Source organism: Oryza sativa, chromosome 6, assembly GCF_034140825.1.
Source record: "Oryza sativa Japonica Group chromosome 6, ASM3414082v1".
Classification (NCBI taxonomy): Eukaryota; Viridiplantae; Streptophyta; class Magnoliopsida; order Poales; family Poaceae; genus Oryza; species Oryza sativa.
This window is the reverse complement of record NC_089040.1, coordinates 22,230,725-22,254,565: the sequence shown is the minus strand read 5'-3', so window position 1 is coordinate 22,254,565 and position 23,841 is coordinate 22,230,725. Positions and strand designations below refer to the sequence as shown.

Below are 23,841 nucleotides of genomic sequence, written 5' to 3'. Positions count from 1 at the left end.
GGGCAGCTCCATCGGGTTTATTGTATGATCAACCTATTGCAGGGAAGACGTTTAGTATGATCAATTGGGCCTACCTTAATTCTTTCACTGAATCAAATTGAGAGTTGTATAGGGATTAACATTTGCTCTACGGTTTATTAAAAAAATGTGGTTCCTTAAAATAATTTTTTTTCTACTGCATTATATAGACCATTTATTTAACTTATCTCTGTGACAAGTAGATAATTGGTGATAATAATTTGTTCAGTAATTTAAATCAAATGGGACAGAGAGAGAAAGAGAGAAGACACATTTTTCCGATCTGTCGATTGTTGTAAGCGTTCCACCAAAATCTTATTTACTGATCAGGGAGAGTTGGTTCTGCTAATCACGAAATCTTATTTAGTGATAAACTCATATATATTTTTTCCCGCTAGTCTCAAAAAGGATTATTTTCTATAACCAATGAAAAATTGCTCAAGTCTGATTCGTACTTCTAGGGTAGCCTTACGAAGGTCAAACATAATTTTCTTTCGTATATGGATCATTGACGATTAAGAATGACCCTTGAATTAAATTTGAAAATAATAAATGGTTGGAAAACACAAGCTTACAGGAACAATATCCTTACCAATACAATATTGTTAGGCATATACAGACACTACGCCAGATCCTCACACCTCTGACGGGATACCTGTGACGGGCAAACGAATTGGTCAGTAGTGACCATTACCTTTGACGGGTTATACGGGATGCCGTCACCGGTGAGGCATCTGGCCGCGGCCCGTCACAGGTATCCCCTCACCTGTGACGGGCCGAAAGGAAAACCCGTCAGAGGTATACCAGTGACGAGTTTTTCTTCCAACCCGTCACTGGTATCCCCTCACCTGTGACGGGCCGATACATTAGAAGCCGTCAGAGGTGATGGGCCGCCACCTGTGACGGCTTTCATTTCTGGCCCGTCACAGGTGAGAGGATACCAGTGACGGGCCGTTGAATAGAAGCCCGTCAAAGGTATGAGCAATACCTTTGACGGGCTTTTTTTATCTAACCCGTTTGAGGTGTGTTGGGTCTATAAATACCCCCAAACTGCCAACTGCTTTCCATCCCGACCATTGTACTGTTCACAAATCGGTTGGGAGGGCAAGGGGGGCGATTTTTTGCTAAAATTCAAGGTAAAAAACACATTATTCTCCATTCATTCTCAACATATCGATCATCATTTATTTTTCTTCGTATGTTGTTGATTTCAGATGGATCGTAGATGGATGTACTATGCGCATCGTTCGTCTACCGAGTATAGAGAGGGGGTCACTGAATTTGTCACATTTGCGGATAATGACAGAAAAAGTAGGATGAGCATGCACATGTTGTGCCCATGTAGGGACTGTAAGAATGAACAGATGATCGAAGACAAGGATGAAGTGCATGCTCATTTGATAATGAATGGATTCATGAAGAAATATACCTGCTGGACCAAGCATGGAGAGCAAGAGGCGCCTGATGTCGCAGCTGAAGAAGTGTTGGATCAGGATGTAGAGAACACCGCCGCAGCTCGAGAAGGCATGTTCGTACCTTCTCCTTTAGGTGGAGAGACCATAGATTTGGACACTCAATGTCTATCTACAATGTTGCATGACATTGAAGACGCAGAGGACAACGACAGAGATTATGAGAAGTTTAGTAAGTTGGTGGAAGATTGCCAGATGCCGTTGTATGATGGATGCAAGTCGAAGCACAGCAAGTTGTCATGCGTGTTGGAACTCATGAAGCTTAAGGCTAGTAATGGCTGGTCGGACAAGAGTTTTACAGAACTCCTTGAGCTGTTAAAGGATCTGTTGCCAGAGGGGAACAATTTACCTCAGACGACATATGAAGCGAAGCAAGTATTATGTCCGTTGGGCCTGGAGGTCAGAAGAATTCATGCATGTCCGAACGACTGCATTTTGTATTACAAGGAATACGCTGACTTGGATGTCTGCCCTATCTGTGGGGCATCAAGATACAAACGAGCAAAGAGTGAAGGTGAAGAAAGTAAGTCAAAGAGGGGAGGCCCAGCAAAGGTGGTGTGGTATCTCCCAATTGCGGAGCGCATGAAGAGAATGTTTGCGAACAAGGAACAAGCTAAGCTTGTGCGCTGGCATGCCGAAGAACGGAAAGTCGATACTATGCTGAGGCACCCAGCAGATTCAGTACAGTGGAGGACAATCGATAGGATTTACCAGGAATTCTCAAATGACCCAAGAAACATGCGTTTCGCAATGTGTACGGACGGCATTAATCCTTTTGGTGATTTGAGCAGTCGTCACAGTACATGGCCAGTTCTGCTTGTTAACTATAACCTTCCTCCCTGGTTGTGTTTCAAAAGAAAGTACATTATGCTTGCCATGCTCATTCAAGGACCGAGACAACCTGGCAACGATATCGATGTGTTCCTTGAACCGATAATCGATGACTTCGAAAGGCTATGGAATGAGGGCACACGAACATGGGACGCATATGCACAAGAGTATTTCAACCTCCATGCGATGCTGTTTTGTACCATCAACGATTATCCGGCCCTTGGCAACCTTTCTGGCCAAACTGTGAAAGGGAAATGGGCGTGTTCGGAGTGTATGGAGGAAACAAGAAGCAAATGGTTGAAGCATTCACACAAGACGGTCTACATGGGTCACAGGAGATTTCTCCCAAGGTATCACCCGTATAGGAATATGAGAAAGAATTTCAATGGACACAGAGATACAGCCGGACCCCCGACAGAGCTAACAGGGACAGAGGTGCACAACTTAGTGATGGGAATAACCAACGAGTTTGGAAAAAAGAGGAAAGTTGGAAAGCGAAAAGAGAAGAGCACATCGAAGGAAAAAATAGAGGAGCATGTGGAAAAACAAAAGACAAAAGAGAGGAGCATGTGGAAAAAGAAGTCAATATTCTGGAGACTACCATACTGGAAGGATCTTGAAGTTCGCCACTGCATAGATTTGATGCATGTCGAGAAGAATGTATGCGAGAGTTTAATGGGATTACTACTTAACCCAGGTACTACAAAGGATGGTCTCAACGCCCGACGAGATCTGGAAGATATGGGTGTTCGGTCGGAGCTACATCCCATAACCACGGAATCCGGCAGGGTTTACCTTCCTCCAGCCTGCTACACTCTCTCGAAAGAAGAGAAGATTGATTTGCTAACATGTTTGAGTGGTATAAAGGTTCCATCTGGTTACTCATCAAGAATCAGTAGGCTCGTTTCACTGCAAGATCTTAAGTTGGTTGGAATGAAGTCGCATGATTGCCACGTTCTTATCACACAGCTGTTGCCCGTTGCAATAAGGAATATTTTGCCTCCTAAGGTGCGACACACGATCCAGCGGTTGTGTTCCTTCTTCCATGCAATCGGCCAGAAGATCATTGATCCCGAGGGACTAGATGAACTACAGGCAGAACTTGTGAGAACCCTATGTCATCTTGAGATGTACTTTCCTCCAACTTTCTTTGACATAATGGAACATCTTCCGGTGCACCTTGTGAGGCAAACAAAGTGCTGTGGTCCAGCATTCATGACGCAGATGTATCCTTGCGAAAGGTACCTCACCTGTGACGGCCCAGAGTGCTGGGCCCGTCACAGGTGGTCTTACCTGTGACGGCTCCACGGTTGGCGCCCGTCACAGGTGAGGCCACCTGTGACGGCCACATAGTTGGAGCCCGTCACAGGTGAGTTTGACTAGGGTTGACCTAGGGTTGGACATCTTCTAGATCGATCCAGATCCGGCGCCCACTCTCACTCACTCACTCTCTCGACCGCCGCCTCGCCTCTCTCGACCTCTCTGCCGCCCTCTACGCCCTCCTCTCCACCGCCGCCTCGACCTCTCCACCGACGCCGGCCTGCACCACCGCCGCCGCACTCACTCTCTCGACCGCCGCCATCCATATCCACCGCCATCTCCGCTGCCATCCAGACCCTCCTCGCCGCCGCCCTCTCTGCCGCCATCTCCGCCCTCTCCGCCGCCCTCGCCGCCTCCTTCTCCACCGCCGCCTCCTCACTCACTCTCTCGACCGCCGCCGTCCTCTCCACCGCCATCTCCACCGTCGCCGCCTCAACCCCTCCTCCGCCCTCTCCGCCGCCATCTCTGCCGTCCTCTCCACCGCCATCTCCGCCGCCGCCTCCACCGCCGCCCTCGCCGCCGGTCGTCCTCTCCGCCGTCCGTCCATCGACTTCCCCGACCTCCCCGACCCTGACCTCCCCGACGCCGGGATCCCCGACCACCGCCGACCGCCTCGACCTCTTCGCCACTGCCTCTCCGCCGCCGCCACCAGGATCCAGGACGACTACGGCCTGCGCCGCCGTCTCCAAGTACGCCGCTTCTCCAAGTATGCCGCCACCCTCCCCCATTCCTCCTTTTTTCCGATGGATGAATTGCATTGTTTAGATGAATGAAATGTGATTTGTTGTTTCGATTATTGGTGCTGCTGTATAGATGAATTAAATGTGATTTGTTGTCTGTGGATGTTTTGGATGAATGTAGGGGCTAGATTTTATATACATGATTTTGGTGCAGTGAATCTTAGCATCAATAGAGGATCTTAGCATGAATTTTTAATGCATTTTGTTTTCTATAATTCTTTGATAATTAAGGACCTTTATTAGGTGTAGGGTTTGAAATCTAGTTACAAGGGAAGAATTGATAGATTGGCCGCAGATTTAATGTAGTTCCGAGGTTATCAAACCATCACAGAATACAAAATGCATGGGGAATTTTGGTGGATAGGCCAGTGTAGTCCATGGACGGAACCGACCTAGACACCAAAATTCTCCATGCATTTTGTTTTCTGTCATAATTTGATGATTAAGGAGGCTTTGCAGATTATCTAAACTTGTTGATTTATATACCCTTTTTGTCTATGAATAGGTCAATTGTATGAATTGTTGTTTATATACATGATTTATATACCCTTGCTGCTGCTGCCACAATGATTGTGGGCTGTTTTATTATCTAGACTTGCTTGAATTGAATGGATGAATTGCTGTTTACATGAAGTTAGTAGTACTGTCTCCTTTTTTATCTACACCCCTGCTACTGCCCCTACACTTGTTCACTTGTTCCTTATTAAATGGCCAGTGTAGAGTAGTTATATACCTCTACACTTGTTCTTTTTTTATGCATAAGAACAGATTTTGTGCACTTGCTCTTTTTTTATGCATAAGAACAGATTTTCTGCACTTGCTCTTTTCTTCTGGATTGATAAATGGCCAGTGATGAATTGCTCAATAAGAACAGATTATCTACACTTGTTCATTTTTTTATCTATTCTTCTTTTTGCCCCTGTTGTGGCTCAATAAGTAATGAATTGCTCAATAAGAATAGTTTATCTGTACCCTTATTGTGGGCTGTTTTTTAAATTTGCATGATTGACTCAGTGGTTATATACCTCTACACTTGTTCTTTATGGATAAGAACAGAGTATCTACACTTGTTCTTTTTTTATGCATAAGAACAGATTTGCTCTTTTGATGTTATGATTTCCTCTTTTTATCCCTTCATGCAAATGAATATAATTGATGCATATTTCTGAGCAAAACTGAGGCCATATCTTTCATAGTATACCCCGTATTACATGATTTTGGTGCAGTGAATCTTGAATGTGGATTTAAGTGCAACTGCTGCTGTCTATGTTTGCCCTTGCTGTCTATGTTTGCCCATGCTGCTGCCTATGGTTGCAACTGTTAGTTAAGTGCAACTTGAATGTGGTTTTAAGTGCCATTTGGACATATAACCATTCATGGAGTGTGTACTGCTATATATGTTGCTAGACCTATTGAATTTTGTGGACTTGCATTTATACTCCTCCTGCTGCTGTTTTATGTCAATCATGCAAATTCTGTACCCTTGCTGCTGCTGTTTTTTAAATTTTCATGATTGATTTAGTGGTTATATACCTCTACACTTGTTCTTTTTTTATGCATAAGAACAGATTTTGTGCACTCTCTCTTTTTTTATGCATAAGAACAGATTTTCTGCACTTGTTCATTTTTTTATCTACAATAATATATGCATGATTTATATACCACTGCTGTTGTTGCCCCTGTACTTCTTGTTAAATGGCCAAGGATGAATTGCTTAATAACATTCTATCTATACCTGTTCTTTTCTTTATGGATAAGAACAGATTATCTACACTTGTTGATTTATATACCCTTGCTGTCTATGTGAATTTCCCTCTGCTGTTGCTGTTTATGTGAATTTCCACCCTGCTGTTGCTGTTTATGTGAATTTCCACCCTGCTGTTGCTGTTTATGTGAATCTCCCCTTGCTGTTGCTGCCCCTGTGGCATATATACCCCTACTGCTGTTATATGGCCCTGCTACTGCTCTTTTCCTTATGGATAAGAACAGATGAACTACACTTGTTCTATTTTATTGATAAGAACAGATGAACTACACTTGTTCTATTTTATTTTCTATTTCCTCTTTTTTCTGCACTTGCTCTTTTCTTCTGGATTGATAAGAGGAGTATATCTAGACATGTTGTTTTAGTTAATTTGCCCCTGCTGTTGCTACCCCTGTGGCATATATACTCCTCCTGCTGCTGTTTTATGTCAATCATGCAAATTATGTACCCTTGCTGCTGCTGTTTTTTAAATTTGCATGATTGATTCAGTGGTTATATACCTCTACACTTGTTCTTTTTTTATGCATAAGAACAGATTTCCTGCACTTGCTCTGTTCCTTATGATTTTCTCTTTTTATCCCTTTATGCAAATGATTGTAATTGATGCATATTTCTCAGCAAAACTGAGGCCATATCTTTCATAGTATACCCCGTATTACATTGGATCTAATGCTATTTAGTCTAATGGTAGGAAATTTATAATCTTTTTCGCGAAAGTTAAACCATGTCAACGCCCGGCGCAAACCCGCCCTCCCCAACACCTGCGAGGATCCAGGAAGAAGCAAACCCAGCCACAGAGGCAGTTGCCGAAGGTCATCCCGCGACAACGGCGGTCCAACAACCCGAAATTCATGGTAATTTATAGGATAAATTTTCACCACATGACCACATAAATTTTAGCTAGCACCCCTTAGCAAATATTGCCTTCTGTTTGTGCTGCAGAATTGCCGCAGGAACAACATACGTCGATGTCGGGCGAGACAAGTGCAAGTAGGTCTAGTAGAAATCCGCGGTCACAAAATATATGGCCGACCACAGTGCAAGTTATAAGAGAGGTTGACGCTAGTGGTAGGCCCACGGCGCCCAGGACTGTCATTGGAAGATGGTCTAACTGCTGCGGGATAGCGGCACGTGAGAACTTCGGGATCCTCCATAAAGATATCGGGAAGGTCACAGAAGCCGAGAAAGAGCGAGCTTGGACGGCAATGGAGAAATGGTTCACATTTCCAGCCGAAGCAAAGGATAGGCTCAAGCGGAAGGCATTACAAAAGATGGGCAAAGCTTGGAAGAATTGGAAGTCGAAGCTCTTCACCGAGTATGTCAACCCGCCCGGCAATCATACGCCGTTCGATGAATACCCTCAAATAACCGAAGCGGTGTGGGAGGAATTCTGCTCTCTCAAGACCACCCAAGAGTTTAGGGAATCCAGCGAGGCACATCGCGTACTGCAACAGCGGAATGAGCACCCGCATCGGCTGGGCACCGCAGGGTACATCGGCAAGGAGGCAATATGGGCCCAAGAAGATGCAGCCGCTGCAGCAGCGAATGTACCTGCCCCGTTTTCAGACATCCCTGAACAAAGAGCTCGCAACTGGGCGCGGGCAAGGGGTAAGGTCAACCCGGACGGCTCTGTCACATTTGAGAACAAAAGTGATGCCGTCGTCTATCAGGAACTGGTGAGTTCACTACTTAACCTAACTAATTTCCGTTCGTATAAAGTACAAGTTCGTATAAACAACTATCTTCTTTTCTAGTTGGGCTTGGTTGCTGAACAAGCTTCACAAAGCGAGGTTGAGTCCGCGCCGAAGAGGCGCGAAGATGACATCCTCACAAAGGCGCTCGGAACCAAAGAACATCCTGGCCGAACTCGGGGAATTGGTAGCGATGTGCCCTGGAAGCATGGACTCCCTCAGTACAGCTCCCAATACAGGAAACGGAAAGTCTCCAAGGAAGAGAGGGACGCTCGTTTGAAGGCCGAACTTAAGGTTGAGGTCATTCAAGAACTAGAAGCTAGCATGAATGCAAGGGTGGAAGAAAGGGTTAACAAGGTGCTCGCCGACATGAATATACCCCGAGTCACAACACCTGCTGTGCAACCAACTCCTCGTATACAACACGACGCGAGTCCGTCACAGCATAGGAGTAGTTGTGCATCCACAGAGGTGCCGGCCCCTGGTCTCCCGATCGCACCACTAGCTGCAGTGGACCACATCGAGGTAATTATTGTTATCCGATCCATATCTAATAAAAGACATTTACACATTCCAATATTAAATTCAAACTTTCACCTTATGCAGGGCGCAGCACAGTGTGTCCTACTAGCGAGAGTCCACCCAACTTTCGCTCCTGAAGTCGCTGAGGGCATGGCTTTCAAGCCCTCGGTTACAGACAAGGTCCACGGCGCAGACCTGCTAGCTGGGTATGCCAAGGTGTCCATCGATAGAGTAAAGGACACCTGGTCAGGCTATCCGCTGCCCGTGCCCCCAAATGATGAAATCATGACTTTGGGCGATGCGCGCAAGACATTCATACAATGGCCCAAAGAAGACATAGTTGTGAAGATGACTCCTCGTCCAAGTCGACCGACGGAGCTTACACCTCCCAAGTCTAAGCTATCAATTGAGGCTCCCCGTGGACCGGCATTGTCAGTACCTCATTCTCCCGGTGGAGCTGATATGGACTTGGCAGATATAGCTCAAAGCTTGGCTCCAATAAAGACCACAAGAAAGGCCGATAGCTCCCCACCACTTGTCAAGGGCCAGAAGCGTGAACGAGGCAAGGGGAAGGTCGGGGAGTTGGCGCCGGAGCCAAAAAGGGGCAAGGCTGCGACGTCGATGCCGGTGAGCAAATCGGGGAAGGTCGTGAGGGCGCCAGCCCAATTTGAGCTAGGCATGCCATTGGTGGAGGACAATGTGTTAGCTGTGATGGGTATTGCTTGCCGAGAGCTACATAAGCAATACATGGAGCTAAGCAATGCCAAGCGGAAAATGAGGGAGTCATCCATAGTTGGACATCACGACCACCAGCCGTTCCTATCGTCGCCTGCCTATATAACTATAGGCTTTGATGACCTCTTCGACCTTTTCAGGATCCGGAAGTTGGACACTGGTCTTCTAAAATGCTACTCCTTGTAAGTGCATACCTTCTATACTTGTGATATGACTGGACTATATCTCCTAATTAAATTAGTTCTAATACGTAAATATTTTAAGGTTGTGTTGGATCGAGAGTCGTCGCCATGGTAATCAGGTTGGGTTCCTTGATCCATCCATGGTGAATGAGGTTAATTTACAACAGAGCTCCACTGAGGTGGTTGACTATGTCAACCGGTGTTTATGGGCCCATCAAGACAAGGAGTACATCATGTGCGCACACAACCAAGAGTAAGAGGACAATACCCTTCGTGTATATTGTTTTTGAAGTTAAGGTTCTCAGTACTAACGCTACATAACCACTGCGCAGGCGACATTGGATTCTCCTAGTCATCGTACCTAAGTGGAGTAGGGTTACCTACCTTAACTCCAATAAGTCCAAAGATTATGATTTCAGTGAAATCACCAAGGCCTTAAATATGGCTTGGGGTCCATATGTGGAAAAGGGTGGTAGGCACAAGGAGGGCAAGAATGAACTTTATCATGACACCAAGTTTGCATGCGCACAACAGATCGGAGACCAATGTGGTTTCCACGTGTGCCACAACATGTCAACACTTCTAAGAGAGGTGAAAGATTTCGACCCTGAGGTTGTTGCTAATGGCGAATAAGCTCATTTCAATATCTACATTGCTATTCAAAACGTGCTAATTAACCTCTTATTTATTAAACAGAAAGGTAGAGCTGGCTTCAAGATCTCACCCATCAACCCCCCCGCTATCAGAGGCGAATTGTGCGCCTTTATTCTTGCAGAAATAATGAACAAGAAAGGACGTTTTCATGCCAAATAGACTCATGAACTTGGCTAGATAATTTATTGTGATGTAAAAAAGATGTTTTTATAATTTCTGGCGATGTAAAAAATTATGTTTTTATAGAGTGCAATGTAATTTACTTTCATATGTGCAATATTTATGGTACTTTACTAAATTGTCATCACATTTGATCAACTACGATTTATGTTGTACTATTCATCTGTTTTCTCCTTTTTTTTTTCCCTTATTGACAGGTTGTGGAGGTTCACAACGAACAGAATACAAGAAATTTTGGTAATCATTTGAGGACTTTCATGGGGTATGAATTGTGTGCTATAATAAATTAAATTGTTGCATATGTGATGTTGTAAATTGTTGCTTTGTGATGGATCTGTGATATGTGATGCATCTGTGATGTTGGGCAGTTGGGGAATATGTGATATGGAGGGGGGGTGACTGGCACCTGTGATGTTTCTGTGTTTCAGAGGGCATGGCTAGCAATTCCTGAGGCTAGCCAATATTTAGCATTTATTTTTTTTCTGGAATTAACTCATCAGTGACGGTTCGGAAGAAACATCCGTCACAGGTAACTTCACCTGTGACGGACTCGCAAACGTCGGACCGTCACAGGTGACCCACCTGTGACGGGCTTTTACTTTCGGGCCCGTCACAGGTGGGTCACCCTGTGACGGCTACTATATACCGGAGATCATCACCTCTGACGGGCCTTTATTTAGGGGCTCGTCAGAGATGAGACACCTGTGACGGGTCCTAACAAGCCCTAGTCTAGCTTAGACCAACACCTCTGACGGCCTTCTATTAACTTGCCCGTCAGAGGTGGATGTCACCACTGACGGCCGGCCACCCGTCAAAGGTGACTGGACTTACCAGTGACCACTGATCACTGACCAAGCCCAAAACCGTCAAAGGTGAGGGTTTGGGCCCGTCACAGGTGACCTTGACCAGTGTAGTGAGACGACCATTTTAGATGTGTTCCAAACAAATCCCCCTAATTTTTCATGGAGAAAGGCTCTTATAGCCTCAAATTAGTGGCGTAGAACAATCTGTTCTCTCTCATCACTAATATTGTGCTATTACATAAGTAGGATGAATTTCGTTGGAATCACACACCAAACATGGGTTCTCGGTTAAATCTCATTATGTATAGCGGTATTTCCAATCTCAATAAGCAACTATGGAAAATAAAAGCACTTTTCCTATGGTACTTATACCGTGGTGTAGTATTAACAAAAGATAATCTTTGCTAAGATAAATTGGCAAGGCAAAAAGATACGTTGTTTTTGTCACAGAGAAGAGGCAATCAAGTATTTATTCTTTCAATGCCGCCTTGCTCATTCAGTACGGTCATTAATCCATGTGGCCTCAAACCTACGTCCGCCCCGTAGTGTTTCTCGTTTATCTGGAGTTGACTTTTGTAAGTGTCTGACTTTTATAAGTGTCCAAATATATAAGACCTTTTGAGTCTGTTTGGGGAGCTTCTAACTGCTACTGCTTTTCTCAAAATCAGAAGCTCTCCAAACAGTCCAGCTTTTGGTCCAGATTCTGAGAATCTGTAGTTGTAGAATCTAGAAAACAAACTAGAAGCTAGAAGCTGGAAAACACAACTTTTTCAGATTTTCAGAAGCTGGCTACCAACCAGCTGCGTTTCAGAATCTTAAGCTCCTTCAAACAGATCCTTTGTCTTGCTAGAAGCGATTGCTACGGGTTGATCGTTATAGCTATTCAGGAATGATGTCGTTTTTTATAAGTGTTCTTCATTGATCATTCATTGGCTTTGTTATTGGGCTATTCTTCAGAAGTCGGGCTTACGAGATTAGTTGCAATGGCTTATCTGTAATTGGAGCGGATGGCCAGTGAGTTTTTTTTACCCAGGAATATAGGTGGTGATCTAGTCTAAAAATTGGTAGCCCTTAAATCTTCCTATGCATAATTTCTTTCGCTTTTTGCTAGTGTGTGGATGTGTGTTTTAGCTGTGTGCATTTTAGTTATGTAAAGGTCGGGAGTGCTCTCATTATGATTATATCACCTTGATGTAACTGGCACTGGTGGAGAAACCATCTTTGGTCGGTCGGCCGAAATCCACAATAGTCCCGGTTCCACTAAAAACCGGGACTAAAGATTAGTCCCGGTTGGTGGCTACAGTAGGCATATTTGATCTTTAGTCCCGGTTCTAAACCTGTCAGGCCTTGTCAGGCCCCCCGGGATCTTTACTGTTACCAACCGGGATAAAGATCTTAACTTTACTCCTGGTTGGTGTTATCAACCGGGACTAAAGATCTAGAAGATGTTTAGTCTCGGTTGGTATTACCAACCGGCACTAAAATTCAACGCTTAATATATAATCCTTCTTCCCTATCCTCTCCTCCACAACCACCTCGCACTTATACTCTCAGATCGATCTCCCTCTCCTCCTCCCCCTCCGCCTACTCCCCTTCCTCCTCCCATCCCCGGCCCTCTCCTCCCTGTCCTCCCTTCCCATCCGCTCAGATCGATCTCCCTCTCCTCCTCCCCTCCTCCCTCTCAGATCGATCTCCCTCCTCCTCCCCCTCCGCCTCCTCCCCTTTCCCTCCCATCCCATCCCCGGCCCTCTCCTCCCCCTCCTCCCTTCCCATGCAGCAGGCGGCCGGCTGGGCCGCGCACGGGCCCAGTGGCGAGCGGCGGCAGGCGGCAGGAGAGGGAGATCTATAATGATTCACTAAGATCAACAATTTGTGATTCACTAAGATGTATAATTTTGCGATTTGTTGCATGATCTGAGATGTATAATCTGTGATATATTTGGTTTGTGTATAATTTTTTTAAGATTTGTGATGTATTTGATTTGTGTGTATAAGTAACTTAAGATTTATGATGTGAATGTTTTAGGATGTTACTTTGATTTGAGGTTTGATTTGGGATATGTATCCCACTTGATTTGGGGATATGTATCCCACTTGATTTGGGAGAAAATACAGGGATTAAACTCTAGCTAAAAAACAATAAAAAAAAGACTGTCGCTACCCTCTCTTTAGCCCCGGTACTAAAGATGGATATTTAGTTCTGGTTATTTCAACCGGGACTAAAGATGCGCATCTTTAGTCCCGGATTCATAGTCCCGGTTGAAAAACCGGGACTAAAGGGGGTTACCAACCGGGAGTATAAATGGTTTCTCCACCAGTGTGGTTGAGCTCAGTAAAGCTTCGATTATTAAAAAATAATAATTATTTTTTTTTACAATTCAGGAGTTGGTAATTGCTATTATCCTGTGCAAAAGAAGAAGAAAAGCTGCCAATCCCCCTGATTATTCCAAAGCTGTGAGTATCTCTGGAGGGCACTCGTTTCAGTCAGACAGAGACTGACATGCATGAGGAGAGATCGATCGATCGATGGATGAGGTATCCAATTCTTGATTGCAGAACAATAAACTTCTACTAGTAGTTAAGTAACTGGTATGATTAGGGATAAGATCAGCTGTTCTTCAGAGCTTCGGTTATCTTGTCATGCATGCATGCATGCATGATGACTGACGTCTGACGGAACTCTGTTAGTGCTTAATCCGCATCGTTGCAGACACCCCGTGAATTTCGTTAATGAAAACTGCAATTATCATGTGTTGATCTGAAAAGCCACTTGATTTGTTTTTTTTCCTTTTGAAACTTACTTGATTAATTTGTTGTTTTTTATCAAAAATGAAATCTTTTGCCTCCAACGGGCAAATATACGGATGTGGCTATAAATGGAAACTTTGAGCGCGTGGCTTGTGTTAACTTGAGATTCATTTTGATCCTTGTTTTCTTACTTCTCCGTCCACCGATCTTTAAGCTTGGACTTCGCGTGTGTGTGAGAGAGAGCGCGCGCGTTTGCTTTGACTTTTGGATGGAACGGATCTTTGTGGTATCAGAGATCTTCATTTTGTATTATTTTTTAAGATAATAGAATTCAATCCAGTAGTTGCTTCAAAAGTTTACAATCGATTGCGAAAGGGCCTGTAACCTAGTGGTTACAAGAGCTTCAGTAGCACCTGAGGTCCTGGGTTCGACTCCCCAAGGGAGCGAATTTTCCAGGATTTAACGGTGTTGTGCTTTCAGTGCTTTCGATGTACTGTGTAATTGTCAAAAAAAAAAGTTTATAGATGTTGCAGGTTCCATAATTATCAAAAAAAAAAGTAAAAAAAAAGTTTATAGATGTTGCAGGTTCCATAATTGTCAAAAAAAAAGTAGTTTATAGATGTTGTAGGTTCCATAATTGTCAAAAAAAAAAGTCGATGTACTGTGTAATTGTCAAAAAAAAAAAGTTTATAGATGTTGCAGGTTCCATAATTGTCAAAAAAAAAAGTAAAAAAAAAAGTTTATAGATGTTGCAGGTTCCATAATTGTCAAAAAAAAAAAGTAGTTTATAGATGTTGCAGGTTCCATAATTGTCAAAAAAAAAAAAAGTAGTTTATAGATGTTGCAGGTTCCATAATTGTCAAAAAAAAAAGTTTACAATCGATTATTATAGATGTTACAGGTTCCATCCAACTGGGGCTTGAAGAATCCCTTTTCCATGGTAATTATTCAGTTGAATCCTTGTTTGGAGCAACGATTCGATTCCACGGTAATCCGGAAAAATGAGAATGCACCAAATGGGGCTTAAAGAATCTGCGTGTAACCTTCTAAGGTTTGTCCTTTTACAAAGAATAATCTGAATAGTATGATGAAGATGGTTTTGGCTGAGTTTAGTTCCAAAATTTTTCTTCAAATTTCCAACTTTTTCATCACATCAAAACTTTCCTACACATAAACTTCTAACTTTTCCGTCACATCGTTCCAATTTCAACCAAATTAACTTCTAATTTTGGCGTGAACTAAACACACCCTTTATTAAAAAAAAGAAACTTTTGCATTCTGTGCTGCAATTTCCAAGTTCCATGATCCATCGTTTCAATCTCAGAAACCACATGGAGACAAGCACCTGCATACTTGGACCATATGTTTGTCCTTTTACATATAATAAGTGACATTTAAATATTTGCCATTAAGATTTCATGTATTATTGCTCTACTACTGTTTCTTCCTGATTTATTGTTGCCACCCGATACCTATTACAGGGGAGTGTAGAGAATGGCAATCAATTGTGGGTAAAAATTTTGAAGACAAGAGAAATAACAGTTAAGTAGTCCTCGCCAACTATAGATGGAAGCATAGTGCTATTTTTTTTAGTTGGTGTTCTAAGTAGTTTTTTTAAAATTTTTAATCAAATTATGATTTTTAATTCAGTCTTTCGACCCGCACCCTCGTCGTTGTAACTTCTTTGAAGCAACTACTGGATTGAATTCTATTATTAAAAAAATATTGTGTTCATAGGCTTTTATGGGTTTTCTCCCTTCATCCTCAATCTCTTAAAAAGCCTTTATATTTGTGGACGGAGAAAACCTGCTCCATTATCACTACTACTTATGTCCCGAAATATTGCTACCTAGTACTAAATGAGACACATCCTATTACTACAAATATGGACATGAGGTTATTTAGGTTCGTAGTACTAGGATGTATTCCATCTGGTAGAGACTCGATCTGCGCACGGGGAGGGACTCGATCTGCGCGTCGTCCTTATCTCTCTTTCTCCCTTATCCTTATCTTCTTCTCCCCTCCTCCTCCCCCTCCTCCCCTTCCCCAAGCACTGCAGTGGCGTGGGCTCGCGCACGGCCTCCAGGGGCGCGGCGGCGGCGGGGTCGTCCCCTTGCCGGTGACGCTGCCGTGGTGGTCGTCGTGGCACGGCTGCCCACGGTGGTGGGAGCGTTACCACCACCGGATTTTTTTTTCTTTCTTTCTTTTTTTTCCTTTTCCCCTCTTAATTTGTGGATGATTTTGTTGTTGAGTATATATGTTCATTCAATCTGTGATTTGGGGATGATTTCATTCTCGTGGATGATTCAGGGATGTTGGGAGCAACTCATGTGGGGCATGGCGCGAGTTTGACTCGAAATCAACATGCAAGTAGCAAAAAAAACAATATTTGTGGATGATTTTGTTGTTAGTACATATGTTTATTCGATCTGTGATTTGGGGATAATTTTGTTGTTGTGGATGATTTGAGGATGTCAGGAGCAACTGTGGGGCATGGCGCTGAGTTCGGCTCAAAATCAATAGATGCAAGCAGCCAAAAAAAAACAATGGAAAAAAAAACTTTAGTCCCAGTTGGTGTTATTAACCGGGATTAAAGATGGACATCTTTAGTGTTAGATTCGGGTCCCGGTTTACAACCCGGGACTAAAGGGGGTTGCAAATCGGAAATAAAAATCACTTTTCCAGTAGTGTAGGTGGTAATATTTTAGGATGAAGGTACAATTTAGAAGTAACAAATATGCATTACACTCTCAGTCCCAAAATAAATTGATCTGGTCATCCCATGCGAGTTCACCTAGCCCTGTAGCCCCAAAGTCAATCCCTACACCTGGCCACAAAGCAAACAGAGGGTGGAAATCAATCCCCGCAGCTGGCCCTTATGAGCCCCTTCCGCACCCGCATGGCGATGATCCTCCGGACAAGCAAGTGCGACAACAAGGTGGCGAGGCAGTTAGATGACGAGGTAGTGTGGCATGAGGAGGCACGGTGCAAAGGTGATGTGGTGACATTGAGGCAACGAGCGGGAGAGGTGAAGAGGCCGCATGGCGACGACGACGAAGAGGCGACACAGCGAAGAGCCAGATGGTAAGGAAGGGGGAAACCGGTGTGGTACAGGGCACCAGCATAGAGGAACAACCTCCAGCGATCTTGGTTGCGTCACTACCTCTTGCTGCAGCGTCTAGACGTAGAATCGAGGAGAAAAATAAGGGTTAATTAAGCTTATGTGTGCATGTGTGTGTGCACGCGTGCATGCATGTGTTTGTCTATATACATCCACACTTGGAATGAATTGATTGGGTATATAGTTTTGAAATTGGCTTTTTTTAGTTGGGCATTTCATACCTTGGGGCCTATGAGATCACCTGCAGATAATATACGATCCTTGCCCCTACTCTGCTCATCAGCGGGTAGGATGGACCTAGGTCCAAGGTAACTTGGGCCACATCACGAGGCCTAGAAAGAAGATCCATTGAGTCTTTTATGGCCTTGTTTAGTTCACCAAAAACTTTTCACAAAAACATCACATCGAATCTTTGGATATATATATATGGAGTATTAAATATAGATAAAAAGAAAAACTAATTCACAGTTTGCATGTAAATCGCGAGAAGAATCTTTTGAGCCTAATTAGATTTTGTTCGGGAGTGAGGGTTGGGAACCTCACTCCCCGGCACGGAAAACGGAGCAGCGATTAGCGCGTGATTAATCAAGTATTTGTTAATTTTTTTTTCAAAAATGGATTAATATGATTTTTGTTAGGGTTACGGATAAGGTATACTCTCTATCTTTGGATATACGTTGTATACTGATATGGTATACCCGCGCGTATACGATAGTTCCTGTATACGTTAAGGAAATCTATCACGTAATAGAAACAGAATCCATAGATGGGAGGAGTCCTACTCGGACGAGACCGGGTCTTTACCATATCGTGAGGGGTCCGATATCTCCGAGTCCTACTTGAAGATCAACTGACCCGCGGTATAAAAGGGACCCCCTGGGGCAGGACATAAGGCATCGGATATCACCGCCAACACATCCACCATAGCCTACGAAGTCGGAGTATACAGGAGCCAAGTCGCCGGAGGATTTAGTCAAACCAACTCGACTACGGTCTCGTCAGTATTATCGAGTTCTGTTATTCCCTTTGTAATCTGTTGTTTCTATCATATAATCTCATACCAACTGGATTAGAGCTATTACCTATCAAGGAGCCTGAACCAGTATAATCCTTGTCTTTTGTCTGCTTGATATTGTACTACGTAGATCCTCGTACCAGAGAATTCTATGCGGCCCTTAGCCCTTAAAATATTTTACGATATAAAACTTATTGATTTGTGGAAGATAGGAGACTATAAGTTAACTTGTTTTGGAACACATTTTACGGTTTACAAGATAACTTATTCAGATTTACTATAAATGTGTCGCCATACTTTTCATAAAATAAAAAAAAATAGTAAGCATGTATTTACGTCGTTAGTCTCTTAATTACTAATGTAATTTCAATATATTTATAATGTAAGTCCCTAATTTATATATGTAATTATACTATTTACATATGTAATTGTATATATTTATATTGTAATTATATTTGATATATTTTACCTAAAAATATGTCGCTATATTTTTATATGGATCCTAGATATTTTGGGACCGTGCAAGGTGAACTGAGGAGTGACTCAACCAATCCAGTTCTTTCTTTAAAAAAAAAATCTCAAAAGGACTCAACCAATCCCACTGGCGTGCCGATCAGTACATCGGATAATTTGTCCATCTCCGCGGGGCCCACCAGCAGCGGGACGAAACAACCGCGTGACTCCCGCCACCCGCTCACTGACAAATGTGCCCCCACACAATCCGTGGGCCCAAGCTGTCGGCGAGACGGCAAGAAACTGGTCACAGGGTCCCACGTGACCAACCCACTCTTTTTACATTTTTATACGAGAGCCCCCCCGCCGCGAACCCCATCGGAATATCCCCCGCCGGGCCCACCACCGCCACCTCCCCCCCCCCCCCCCCCCCCCAAATTCGCCGGCCGGTTCCTGAGACCTCGCCGGCGGCGAGCCGGCACCCTCTCGACACCCACGATGCGCTGCCTCCTCCTCCTCGTCCTCGCGCTCCTCGCGGCGGCGGCGGCGGATGCCGAGCCCGTTCTCCGCACGGTGACGGGCGTCCCCACGGGAGTGTCCTCCGGCGGCGGCGGCGGGGGTGGAGAATCTTCCGACGAGCTGTACTGCGACGGATGGAGGCTGTCGGTGGAGACGGGGAACGCGGGGCCGTGGACCGCCATCCCCCCGCGGTGCCTGGAGTTCGTGCGCGCCTACATGGAAGGGGAGCGCTACGCCTCCGACTCCGCCGTCGCCGCCGCGGACTCCCTCGCCTTCGCCGCGCGGGCGCTGGCGTCGGGCGGCGGGGGGGCCAGGCCGGCGTGGGTGTTCGACGTCGACGAGACGCTGCTCACCAACGCGCCCTACTACGCCGTCAACGGCTGGGGGTGGGTACACTCACCCTGCATCTCTCTCCCTTTCCTTTACTGTTCATGCACAAAATTGAAGCGATTTGCGAAACAACGAGTTGCAATTTTCGTATTTACTGGGGAAATTTTACCACTGATTGAAAGGGTAGTAAGAAAATTCTGTGTGCTTTGCTACTCGTGTAAACTGAGATCATGTGAAAACTATTTGTATTAATCGGTGAAAACTATTCTTGATACTGGTATTCTAGCATGTGGCACTATTTGGTTAGATAATGTGCCCAAGTACCAACACAACTGCCATTCTGTGGTGGATTTGGTTTTAGTATCCCACATAGCAACAAGATATGTGATTCTAGTCATTTATAATTATCAAAAGATTATACTATATTTAATTGGATTTAAGCGGTAGGCTTACAATCTTTCCTCTAGAATATCGTGCGACATGGTATTCCTTTCGGAAAATACTATGCGTACAATGTTTTTGGTTACAATCTTTCTACGATCTAACGCCGTGTGCCATCCACCTAGGAGAGAAAACGTCTTCTTAGGACTGGAACATGCAGCTGTTAACAGAAATGTTTGGTCGTAAGGATATCGTAAGCAAACATTGTATGTGTAGCAGCTCTCATTGCTTTCTAATGAAATAGTAATCAATTTTATTCAAATCATGGAGTTAAAGAAAACAAACTGGTATCTTGTTGTTTTGAAGGGATTGTATAATCTCTCTCTTTCTGAAGTGTTAATCATGTTTATATTTCTACTGAAAAATATCACTGCCTCATTTTTGTTCATGCTTCCTCTGATTTGTAGATCACTAGAGTTCAACGAGACCTCATTTGATGAATGGGTGGATGTAGCAAAGGCACCTGCATTACCAGCCAGCTTGAAACTGTACAATGAGCTTCAGGGTCTTGGGATCCACATCATCCTCTTGACCGGTCGAAGTGAATTCCAACGTAACGCCACACAAGTGAATCTTTTATTTGCAGGCTACCATTCATGGGAAAAACTCATCCTGAGGTATTTCATAGAACCCTTGAATCAATGAGTTGGCTACGGATTAGTATTAATTTTTGACGCAAACGGATTAGTATTAATTATTTTGCATAGGATGTCTCCTGTTTGGATCAAAACAGTTTATAGATGGCCCTTGCTTCTAAATGATAAATTGGATCTTTTACTATACATTTTTCTGAACTGGTGCCCTGTAATTTGTCAACAACTCAGTATGACCTACCCTTCGGTAGTTACCAGTAGAACTGCTCTTCAATGTAAGGACTGGTGCATGATTTTCATGGAACTACAGAGTTCAGATTCTGTTGTGATGAATATGTTAATCTTTTTCAAGAAATTTTTCCTCTCTTAGTTTAGAGTTTAGACACATAACTATTGTATAACATCAAACATCATCATGTCCATTGGTCATCTTGCCAGAGGGGATTATTAGTGGTTATCAAGGCGTTGCTATATCATCACCATAGTGATAAGGTGGTAGCATAGGTCAAGGTGTCCACTCCGCCTTATGTTGCATCCGCCTTAGAGAGCTAGAGGCAAAACGAGTGGAAAAATGGAAAGAAGAAGGCCTTATAGGCAAAACCAGTAGAAAAATGGAAAGAAGAAAGGGGGTAAGTTCATCCTAGAACCCTAGTTGGCTTGCAGTCACTTTCTTCCTCGTCGCAGCGGCTGGTGCCTGGTGGAGTACGATGCCTCTTAGAGCATAGAAAGCATGGGTATGAAGACCTATGTTGGGCTTTGGTGGGCTGGCTGCCTGGCTCTGTGGGCCTTTTACCAAATACCTATTTTTTTCTTCCTAATTTCTCTACCATATTCTCCAACTAATCACACCTCAACCATCTCATATGGCGTCGCAACGCCTTACGCCTCAGCACTATGGCGCTAAGGCAGTGGTTGCCTTAAACTGCCTTAACAACACTATTACGCTTAACTAAACTGTTGGCAATATTTCTCAAAGTACCATTTGATTTACAATACACCATGTTTCCGAGGCATCTACACTAATTATGAATGGAAGTGGCGAAGTGCCCGCTCTCTCTTCCAAATGTTATGTTTCCCCAATACACCATTTGATTTACTATACACCATTTGGAAGTGGCAAAGTGCCTGCTTTCCCTTCCAAATGTTATGTTTCCCATGTCAATGTTACTGACATTTTAATTCGGTGATATACTGGCTGATCTGCATCCTATAGTTTTTTTTTTCTGGCAGCAAAACATGAAACTGCAGAAGTTACTTGTGCATCTAGTATAATTGAAGGCACCAACCTCATTTTTCATTAATCGAAATGATGTTTCTGGTACAGGCAATCCCCTGATATTGGCAAGACAGCCGTGCAGTACAAGTCAGAAAGACGAGCAGCACTGGAAGCTGAGGGATTCAAGATACTTGGAAATTCTGGGGATCAGTGGAGTGATTTATTGGGATTGCCAATGGCTACGAGATCCTTCAAACTTCCAAACCCAATGTATTTCATCAGTTGAATTTATTAGTGAAAAGTGGAGAAAATCTGTCATGTCGCTTGGAACCTCCTTTACTCTTTCTTTTAAGTTCGTAATGAATTCAAGAATCATTCTTTGGACATAATTGCCGAGGATTTATCTCTAGACATGTTGAACCCCTAGTGGGGTTTGGGACCATGCCCAATGATGGCTTTGTAATGTATCCTTTGCCCAAAGTCAAAATAATTATGTATTAGACAAAATAATATATCTTATGAATATTGCATCTATGTACAAACTTGATGAAATGTCTCCAGATTATGTTGGCTTGATCATGATGTATCTAACATCGGCTCAGCCATTTTATCAAGTAAAATGACACAATGATCCACAGAAGAAAAGAAAACTGAGCAAAACTTCCTTCTGAAAGCATCGTTTGGAGGAGACCTGGAGACATTCTATATTTCTAGCTCCAGTGCAGCTGAGTGCTGATTGCTGAAGAGTTCATTTTGTTGAAAAACCTCATCTCCATTTTTTTTTCAGTACCCCTGTACTGCCTTTCAACTAGCATCTTGACAGCTCTTTCTTGCTCTGTTGTGCAGGTGTGCTGCTGCTGCTGTGAAGAGGCTTGTGCTCCCTTGCTCTTGACAGCAATCGATCGGACGAGCACCTCGTCGCCTTCTTCGCCATCGTCTTGCTGCAGGGCCCTGGAGCGCGACGCGAATTCGACAACCGATCCACGACTCCATGGCCTCTGCGCAGCTGCAGCTTCATCCTGGTGATGTAAGGGGTTGTCTTCTTTGCAAGGTCTTGGACGCACCTGGCGTTGCAGAGCGATGTGAAGGATTGGGACTTCCCTTGGTAGTACTTGGATAGCCCTGTCCTGTAGCATGTGAAATGTTCTTGTCAGATAGAGTATCATAGACTGAGCAGTCAAGAACATCTAACACAATTTGCATACTCTTGTCACCTAAAGGATAAGTTCAATTGGGATTAAATTGTCAGAGATCATTAACTGAATAATATTGAACACTATTTGCATACTCTGTCTCCTAGATGTTAAGTTCATGGAAGACTCAAATTAGAATGCTTTGATACAACATGCAAAAGCTGGCAGCTATTCCGGCGGCAAAATTTTCACTTTATACTCCTGTGCAGTAGTTACTCCTATGTAACAGTGGAAGGCTAACATTTTTTTTTTCAAAATTTGAACCTAGTTTTGTTCAATTTGCTTAAAACAGCTGGAGCAAACCGAGCAAGTAGGATCTCAAGTTTTTCAGGTTCCAACCTCTCTCAAAACATGAAAGAACATCTAAACTCTCGCCAATTTCGGAGATTAATAAAACTAATAATTAGAAAACCACTCGGTGTGAAAGTACCTGAGAGGAAGCTGCGCCAGCAGCGGCGCCGCCAGCTCGTAGAGCGGCCCGCCGGCGGCGTGCCCGCCACCATCCAGCTGCATCATCTCCTCCTCCTCCTCGTCGTCGTCGTCGTCTGACTCCAACTCCAACTCCGACTCCGACGAACACGAAAACGAGCAGTAGTCACCACCACCACCACCGTCAGCCGACGTCCACGACGTCACCTCGCCGCCATCGTCGGTCAGGCTCGACGACGCCGGCGACCGCAGCGTCGTCGTCGCCGACGAATCGCCGCTGGAGAACCCGGACGCCGCCGCCTCGCCGTCGCCGCCGGCAGCAGCAGCAACACCACCTTGATCTCCTCCTCCTCGTCGTCGAGCTATCCCGCCCATCTCGCACGCATCAAACTAGTGCTATATCACACAAGATTTGATCAATCGATCGATGGATCGATCGAAGCTTGGAATGCAAGGTAAAGCTTATATATATATATACACGCAGGTGATCCGGGAGGGAAGGCGATGGGTTGGATGGATGGATTAAATGGAGAGGCTAATAAAGAGAGAGAAGAGGAGAAGATATGCATGCAGAGAGAGAGAGAGAGATGGTTTCCGTGGGCGGAAGGGTATCTGTATCTATCCCTGCCTGTTCCTCTCCGAATCCAGATAGGCCTCATCGTCTCAGCCAGCCCGAAAAAGTTGAGTTACAAAAATATAAATAAATCTTATTTTGGCAGCTGTGTGAATGTGATTGTGAACCCATCCAGTCAATCATCGGCTATCCTTCTTTTTTCCGATAAGAATTAATCCAGATACTATATATCAACAAAAATAGAGACAGTATTATAGTTATTTATATATATTACTCCCTCAATCATCGGTTATATG

General features: G+C 44.1%; 2 protein-coding genes and 1 long non-coding RNA gene across 3 annotated transcripts; 2 read left to right on the top strand and 1 right to left on the bottom strand.

Moving 5' to 3' along the window:
• Positions 1-9,450: 9,450 nt before the first annotated feature.
• On the top strand, positions 9,451-10,207 carry LOC136356838 (uncharacterized). Its single transcript, XR_010741867.1, has 3 exons — positions 9,451-9,529; positions 9,609-9,888; positions 9,973-10,207. It is a non-coding gene; the product is annotated as an uncharacterized lncRNA (long non-coding RNA).
• An 8,478-nt stretch (positions 10,208-18,685) lies between these two features.
• Positions 18,686-21,883, top strand: LOC4341300 (acid phosphatase 1). The gene is made up of 3 exons (XM_015788543.3): positions 18,686-19,155; positions 19,948-20,157; positions 21,458-21,883. The coding sequence occupies exons 1-3, from the start codon at positions 18,749-18,751 to the stop codon at positions 21,633-21,635; spliced, it is 795 nt and encodes a 264-aa protein (XP_015644029.1). The 5' UTR covers positions 18,686-18,748; the 3' UTR covers positions 21,636-21,883.
• Positions 21,820-23,416, bottom strand: LOC4341299 (protein OXIDATIVE STRESS 3). The gene is made up of 2 exons (XM_015788544.3): positions 22,973-23,416; positions 21,820-22,476 (listed from the first exon to the last, which is right to left on the bottom strand). The coding sequence occupies exons 1-2, from the start codon at positions 23,344-23,346 to the stop codon at positions 22,158-22,160; spliced, it is 693 nt and encodes a 230-aa protein (XP_015644030.1). The 5' UTR covers positions 23,347-23,416; the 3' UTR covers positions 21,820-22,157.
• Positions 23,417-23,841: the final 425 nt, after the last annotated feature.

What these genes read in the sequence shown, in the direction of transcription:
- LOC4341300 (XM_015788543.3), top strand. Translation starts at nt 18,749, where the DNA reads ATGCGCTGCCTCCTCCTCCTCGTCCTCGCGCTCCTCGCGGCGGCGGCG. An exon ending in TACGCCGTCAACGGCTGGGG is followed by an intron (nt 19,156 to 19,947) that starts GTGGGTACACTC and finishes TCTGATTTGTAG; the next exon opens with ATCACTAGAGTTCAACGAGA. An exon ending in TGGGAAAAACTCATCCTGAG is followed by an intron (nt 20,158 to 21,457) that starts GTATTTCATAGA and finishes TTTCTGGTACAG; the next exon opens with GCAATCCCCTGATATTGGCA.
- LOC4341299 (XM_015788544.3), bottom strand. Translation starts at nt 23,346, where the DNA reads ATGGGCGGGATAGCTCGACGACGAGGAGGAGGAGATCAAGGTGGTGTT. An exon ending in CTGGCGCAGCTTCCTCTCAG is followed by an intron (nt 22,477 to 22,972) that starts GTACTTTCACAC and finishes CACATGCTACAG; the next exon opens with GACAGGGCTATCCAAGTACT.